The sequence below is a fragment of the Sinocyclocheilus rhinocerous genome, unplaced genomic scaffold (genome assembly GCF_001515625.1).
Source record: "Sinocyclocheilus rhinocerous isolate Xijiao unplaced genomic scaffold, SAMN03320098_v1.1 scaffold498, whole genome shotgun sequence".
NCBI lineage: Eukaryota > Metazoa > Chordata > Actinopteri > Cypriniformes > Cyprinidae > Sinocyclocheilus > Sinocyclocheilus rhinocerous.
The window spans coordinates 338,995-347,136 of record NW_015633594.1 but is presented as its reverse complement, the minus strand read 5'-3'; the positions used below and the strand labels follow the sequence as shown (position 1 = coordinate 347,136).

At 35.6% G+C, this 8,142-nt stretch overlaps 1 protein-coding gene across 2 annotated transcripts; it reads right to left on the bottom strand.

Annotated features, from left to right (window-relative positions):
- Window positions 1-449: 449 nt before the first annotated feature.
- On the bottom strand, window positions 450-7,017 carry tnfrsf1a (tumor necrosis factor receptor superfamily, member 1a). Of its 2 annotated transcripts, none has more exons than XM_016558492.1 (10): window positions 6,804-7,017; window positions 6,301-6,376; window positions 5,277-5,403; window positions 4,898-5,026; window positions 4,304-4,453; window positions 4,114-4,198; window positions 3,513-3,595; window positions 2,174-2,322; window positions 1,319-1,436; window positions 450-1,195 (listed from the first exon to the last, which is right to left on the bottom strand). In XM_016558492.1, exons 2-10 carry the CDS (start codon window positions 6,334-6,336, stop codon window positions 891-893), a joined length of 1,182 nt encoding a protein of 393 aa, XP_016413978.1. In that variant the 5' UTR covers window positions 6,337-6,376; window positions 6,804-7,017; the 3' UTR covers window positions 450-890. The 2 variants fall into 2 exon arrangements, with proteins under 2 accessions (XP_016413978.1, XP_016413977.1); XM_016558491.1 differs by having other exon boundaries at window positions 6,301-6,385; window positions 6,804-7,016.
- Window positions 7,018-8,142: the final 1,125 nt, after the last annotated feature.

Here is an 8,142-nt window from a genome sequence, read left to right as displayed (position 1 = left end):
TGTAAAATAATGAAAGAAGAATCTCCTGATTTTTAAAAAAGTTTAATACTGAAGACTGGAGTAATGGCAGCTAAAAACTACAGGAACATTGTTTTGACTGTATTTTTGATCAAATAAATGCTGTCTTGGTGAAAAAGAAAGAAAAACAACAAAACAAAAACCTTACCCAAAATTTGGAACGATAGTGTGTGTGTGTGTGTGTGTGTGTGTGTGTGTGTGTGTGTGTGTGCGTGCGTGCGTGCGTGTGTGTCACCTGGTATTACATTATGGGGACCAAATGTCCCCAACAAGGATTGTAATACCAGTAAATTTGAGGAACATGAGGAATCAAGCAAGCTTATAAATCATACGAGAATGACGTTTTTTGAAAATCTAAAATAGCAGTAAGTTTTGTGTGGGGGGTAGGGTTAGGGTAAGGGGATAGAAAATACAGTTTGTACAGTATAAAACCATTACGCCTATGGAATGACCCCCATTAAACAGAAACTAGTGTGTGTGTGTGTGTGTATGTCTAATCTGGACATGTTATTAAGAGATGTGTGCTATAAGGAGAACTGAACTGGGAGAGAATATGCATGATTATGTTATATCCATTACATATATGAAAAATTACAACCCAAACCCTAACCACCCCATCACCCTTGTTCAGATACATTCACTAACAAAACTAACAAAAGCACTAACAAAAGCCTGGATAACATACAAACATATAACATAGAACATATGCATGTTCATAAAAAATTTAGTGTGAAATCCTCCAACAACTGGAAATATGACATGGTCAAAAATTCAGCTGTAGACCCACTTCCACTCTTAAAGGAATCCAATGGAAATTGGTGAAAGGTTAAGTTCTCTATTAATGCCCTCTTCTCCATTCTCTTCCAACAGCGTCAGTGTGAAGCACTTGTGTCCTGTGAAAGGAACCTGTTCTCGATGTTGTCTGCACAGTTAACCAAACACATGTCCTTCAGAGTGTCTACGAACATCTGGACGCAGTGACATGGCAAAACATTGCTCCCTCCTCCACTGCCACTGTCACTCCAAACTTTCAGCATCTGGTAGTGGGCATCTTTGCAGTTCCGGTGGTCTTGTTCCGCCCTGTCAATGTTCTGCTCAGAAACGCCAAGCCGACGTACAAGTTCTTTAAATCGTCCAATAGGCACCTCGTCCAGCACAAAATAGAAGAACTCGTGAACTACAAAAGCAAACGTCAGAGAAAGAAATGGTGAGAGACAGACAATAGACGTGAATCATCTTTAAGCATCATTACTTAAGCCTCCAGGGATTTATGTGTAGAAACAAATAAACACAGACATACTTTTGATCTCTCTTGGGACGCAGTCTGGGAGTTTTCCATTTTGTTCTGTCTCGCACGGCTGGTTTGTGAAAGGAACACTCTCATGTATTGTGTCTGGTTGCACTGTAATAATCAGTGTCTGTGAAGAACATTAAAAATATATATTAATCACTTAATAACATGCAGAAAACAATACAATAATCAAAACAACACCAGTCAAATAGGATATAACACATCACATGATCTTGAAGAAACACATGGCTTCCATGAAGGTACTGCAGGTGTCTATGGACTAATAATTATTAAAAAATTTATTTTAAAATGATATATCAGGGGTCTTTAACCATCAAATAAATACTGTTTTTTTTTTACATTTCTATTCACAAAGGATACTAAAAAGTATCACGTTTTTTTTTCATAAACATATTAAGGAGCACAAGTGTTTTCAATAATCAGCATTTTACATCATTTCTGAAGGATCATGTGACACTGAAGACTGGAGTTAACGGCTGCTGAAAATTCAGCTTTGCCATCACAGGAATCAATTACATTTAAAAATATATTCAAATAGAAAACAGTTAATACAGCACCAGTTTAGCATTTATTTATGAAAGACATTCATGCTATTATGGTATTATGTATTTTTGACATTATTTTTTATTAGGGGGTCAATCAAGTTGGCCAAGAGTTCAGACAGAGAGTACATGTGATAGAAATATAAGTATTAGTATTTATCATCAAAGCTGAATCATCTTCTGTGAAAACAGAGCTACAGTAATTATGTGTTTAGAATCAAATATGAATCACTCGCATTGGGAAGATGAATGGTTGTGGTGTCCTTGCCATTGTTTGTCAAACGTCAATAAAGTATTTTACCTGATCTTCGGAAGCAGGTGATGATTTCTGCGATGACAAAGCTTGCCTCTTTTTCTTCCAAAGTCTGATGCCCTCGTATAACATGAACACTCCCAGTGCTATAACCGTGATACATGCACAAACGGGGACCAGTATCTGTGGTAATGTTCCTGAAACATTAATGTGACGAGAAACAAAGAAATTAAAATCACCCCTCAGTATTATAATTTTTTGCTTGAAGACACGTTGCTTTTGGACCATACAGAGACATTTAGCTTAGTCATGGCAAGACAAATTCAAAAGAACTTGAGAGGGGACTTTCCAAGATTACTCATGCTTTCTAAAAAAATGTAATACTAGTTCTCTTCATCCAAACACTCTAAAGCTATAGTTTGCCAACAGTTGTCTGTCTGGCATCCACAATATTAGGAAAGCCAACAGACATGTCTCATATTTTCTCCGTCTCTGAAGGACACACAGTTTTGGATGGATGTTGATGAGTACCAGTGGTGAGCAGTGTTTTTTTTTTATTTTATTTTTTTATTATAAATGTAAATTCTCGTCCCAGTTACACATTTTCCTGGTTAAATAAACATAACTTACACTATCAAAAAGAAAGAATGAAAGAAACCAAATACAATTCTATTTTGTATTTTTACATTAACCCTGTAAGCAATGTTCTGTTTATTAAAACCAAGTAGAAATCTCATCAAGCTAGTGTTTTAAGCATTTTTTTTGTTTTACATTCATTCCAAAATAATAACTATTCAGCTGTTCTGATTAATGTCAACTTTTCGGATAATTAGTCATCAAAGCTCAGTAAATAAGTAATTTCACCAAGCTAATTGCTCACTAAAAAAACCCCACCCATCATGTTCTCAGGACATTTCAAGTTTTATTTTGACGTGACAAATTGGTGATATCTGGAGTGGGTGAGTTGTGTACTTACATTTTAATTAGGCTTCCCATTAATGACATCAGTTTGTTCATTCAGACTGATTAGCGAACGCGTAACACATATAAAAACAGGAGGCGGGATTTATTGCATGAACCAATCATAGCGCGATGGAGGCATAGCCTCTTCTCATGTGACTTTCCCCCATTCATTCTCAATTAATCCCTTACCAAACCCACCGCACGCTTTAAGGATATGTTAAAACTCAATAGGCTTAGGAGAGACAAGAGAGATGCAGCCTCCCACTGTAATTGATGTTATAGTGTTACTTAAAAAAAAATTATAATAATGATTTTCTTTTTAATGTCATATTTAGTAATATTTGCATAGTTTTCTCATCCAATTTTGTGAAGAGGCACTGCATCCCTTGCCTCCTCAGAGGAAATATCACTGACCAGTACTCACCTGGAGGACTAGTTGGGCTGGCGGACTTAACAGGGTTACGAGGTGTGCTGGATATGCACAAGTGTTGACACTCCTCCTGACATCTATAAGGCATAAAGAACACACATGTTGATTATTTTGTCTGCCATGTCTAAAGTTATACAAAAAAAACCAACAACCTAAAATTTAAAAAATATATATATAAAATAAAAAATTGGATAAAAGCGTCTGCTAAATGACTAAATAAATAAAATGACTATAATATCCAAGATGTGTACTTGTATTGAGTTATTAATATTGGTTAAACGCATTTCAAACACAACAACACACAAAACTGAGCTTGTGTAGTTAAATGCATTTGCATTCATAAATGTGCTTATGTACTGCGTTTGGCTCTGTACATTAAGCTGGGATGTAAGTATTGCAACACAGAAAATAACACACTTCACCTTTAACATAACATTTTCAGGAGAGCAGGCATAAATGCAAGGAAGGAAGTCTGTACTTGTGGACTTTTGAAATCAAAAGATGAATAAGTGCATTCATCATCTTAACCTCTGAACAAGTGCCACACCATAATAAGTGCCAGCAGGGTATTGAAGAGTACTGAAGTGTGACTTACTTAACACACGGCTCACAGACGTTTTTGCCCTTGACAGGGTAATGGTTGTCTTTGCATCGACACTGTGTGTTCTGTTCGCCAGTACCTGACAAAAGTGAAAACATTAACCAAGGGTACGCTATAATGTATGTACAAGATTTATATATAACTATAATTAATTATGAAGCTTTATTAAGCTTGAGGAACTTACATTCCACAGTTTTCTGCTGCCCATGTCCACAATTCTTACACTCCTTACATTCCCATGTCAAGTCGCCTAATTTCTTATAGTAGTATCCACGATTACACCCACACACCCGATCGCTTTTGAATGTACATGGTGATATCTCTTTGGAATGGGCTGTGATTAAAACATGAAAGACATATGAAACCTGGGCAAAGGTCAAATGAATTGGCTGTGTGAGGTTTTTAATAATCATTCACATATTAAAGGGATACTTTCATCTAAAAATGAAAATTGTCATCATTTACTCTCATGTTCTTCCAAACTTTTACAACTTTCTGTCTTATGTGGAACACAAAAGAAGGTATTTAAAAAAAAATGTCTTAGTGTTTTTTTTTGTCAAAACAATTAAAGTCACTGGAGACCAGTGCTGTTTTTGACCCGACTGACTTTCATTGTTTGGACAAAAACTGTTTGAAGACATTCTTCAAAACTGTGTTCCGCAGAAGAAAGAAAGTCATACAGATTTGAAATTATGTAACAGTTATATAAACGATTTTTGGGTTAACTATCTCTTCAAAAACAAGAAATATGAAAATCAAAGTTATAAAATGGCGTTACGTTTGTTGCACTCCTTGCATCTGAAGCAGTTTTCATTATAGTTTGACTTGTCTAGGTAGGTTCCGGCCTCACATGTCTCACATTTAGACCTCTTGTTTTGTTCAGGGCATTTCTCTTTCAATTTAAACCCTAGAGTAGAAAACAGAAGGACAAAGGACAAGAAAGAACCATCTATGAAAGCTAAACAAAAGGTTTCTTTGGAAAAATAAAAAAACACCATGTTGCTACCCATTATCCATAGGTAACTATTTTAAATGTTAACAGTTTTGCTCCATAATATGATAAATGTTCTTCTTCTAATGTTCTTATTGAAAGGACATACATTCTATTTACACAATATACATCTATAACCTAAAGCCTGTATTTAAATTGGCTTTACCTGGATGACATCTATCACAGCAGAATCCCTTCTCATTCCAGTATTCATTATCAGAACAACTTTTTTTCACAGTCTCACCTCCTCTAATTGCAAAATCTGATATTGTATATGACTGGCTGGTTAGAACCTGTGGGGAACAAAGGATCCTTTAGGTTAAAAAAGTCATGGGAAATGCTTGGAATAGCATGCCATTTGTGTTATGTGTGAGTGCACAGTACAATACTGTATTCCACAATGAAAAGTGCTTTATTTTAACTTTTTAATATCCAGTGTAGTGAATAAACCAGAAGTAATACCTCACACAATTTTTAAAAAACTCATTATTTGGTCAGACTGTGTCAGATATTATAATGAAAATGAAAATTGGATGAATGAATGAATGGCTATATTCAGATCGTCTACCACCTACAATTTTTATTACCAACAGCAAGCATTAATACATGATAAATTATTCAAATATTAATATGCTATATTGCTATCACATTATCTCATTACGTATGTTAGCCTCATCACATGTTTAATTTGGTGAGTGTTCAATGAATAAAAAAAGTTTTTTTTTTTAAATCCATTTTTTAAAATGTCTTAACATGTAGAAGTCCAATCAAATAATGAGTCATGAAAGAGAAGTGCCTCATAAATTCTTTGGAGGAATAAACTATAACAATATAAGAGAGCAACTTCTGTGATTGGTGGATATTTCTTCAGAATTATGGGTAAGGTAGTCCTTCATTATTCAATGTTTTTTTTAATGAAATTACACTGACTCATGGCTTATGCTCATCATAACTTACAAAATCTCAATGTAGGTCTGTCCTAAAAGGTTTATATGTTGTTGTTTAAATTATGGAACCCAACTATCCATTCTATGTAAAGTCACTGAATAATTAACCAATTCAAACACCCATTTAATCATCAACCATGAAGCATACCAACACAACATTTTAAGGCAGTATTTTAGACGGGCAGCTGGGGCACTTTTTAAAATTATGGCTCATAGGTAAATGCTCTGAAAATACCATCTTACCAGCAAAACATAAGCACACAGCTGACATTTCCTCATGGCCGCTGTAGGGGGCGCTAAAGCAGTACTTCTCAGTTCACTAAACACACTGACCGGGGGGGGGGGGGGGGGGGGAGAGCAATGGTAAGTAAGAGTTAATAATTTTCAAATTATTAATTTAGCAAGCATTATATAGTCAAGAAAAACCAACAGCTTTCATGAACTCTGATGTCCTTGTATATCAAGCAGATTATTCTTACAGTAACCTGTTGCGAAATAGTGCTTAAATGAGAAACTACCAATCAGACCAAAACCCACACACAGTAACATCTAAAATACAGTTTTTATTTTGATGCCAGCTGAGACCCTCACAGATATTTACGCTGGGAAAGAAGGCAAATGGGGTGACGCTTTAACATTTCCATCCGTTTCAAAGCTGCGGTACAATCTAGACACCCACACTTAAAAGTGCCACATAGAGATAACAATTGAGTTCCGTATGGAGCATTCACAGCGCGCGACCTTACCTCTACTCATGGCGATCCAACATGGCCCTTTCTTACTCTCCTAGACTTTTCGTCATCCCCAATTGAGCTAAAAAAGATATAAAAACGTTTTTAAAAAATGTGAAATTGGTGAAGTATCTCTACCGTGCATTTCCTCGGAGGAGAAGGGCAGTCTTTGACTGGAAATGTTATGCGTCACAACAGTCCGCTCCTCCTCGCGTGCCAGTTCTCATGAAGGAATTCGATAGGCTGGATGAAACCGAAAGTACTCTAAAGCTTCTGTTACAACATTTTGAAAGGCACAGTAACGTATTTACATAGTGATATCGCCACATTGAGGGATACAAAACGTCCTTGGACAATGTATTAAAGGTATTAGGCCTACTGTGTTGTTGAATGTCTTTTGTTGAACGTTGGAGAATTAGGCTTAGGCTTAATACACATAGCCTTTATATATCAGAATGCCAAACTAGAGTTAAAAAAACTAGCCATAATTCACCCCAAAATGAAAAAACGAAAACCATAATTTAGCCTAATCACCCTTATGTCATGACTTTCTTATTTCGTAAAACAAAATCAAACATTTTGAAGAATATTCTGGTTAATGGTTGCAACTTGCAACTGCATCTCTGAGTGAATGATTTGAACTTAAAACAAGATCAGATTGAATCATTCAGAATGTTTTTTGTGAATAGAATCAACAGATTCTTTGAAAAGATCTCAAATCGTTCTTCACAAATCAGACATCTCTACTTCGCCTACATGACTTTTGCCCCTGATTTGCAGCCAACCCCAGTTGCCCAAAGACAGAGCAAGACTGCAGAAATAAAATTTCAGTCTGTTTGTCACACAAAGCAATCATATGACTTCAGAAAACTGGTCATATGGACCGCTTTTTATCATGTTTTATCCTCCCTGTTACAATATCATGTTTTGTCTTCATTTTTCTCCAGGTACAATATGACCTAATAAAGATCTTAAACTGTTCAGTGAGTTGAGGAAAAAGTTAAAGACTTTTTTAGTTATCGCAGACAGAATGTACATACTTAGAGCTACATACTGAGGTGAAGAAATAACTTCCTCACCTCTAAAGCCACATCCTGTCTCCATTTCCCCTGTGACCTGCAATGTAACCATGGAGATTGTAAAAAATGCCCACGGATTGTTCTTTAGCATGGTGCCAAAACCAATTCAAAACAAAAACAAAAAACATATTTTGCAGTTAACTGGACATTAAATATCTTCTTAAAGGTCTGATATTTAATTCATATTGTATCTAAGCACATTTTTTTATTTATTTAGCTATTTCTGTCTGATGGTAGTTGAAAAAACACACAGAAAGCTAACAATGATCTCATTA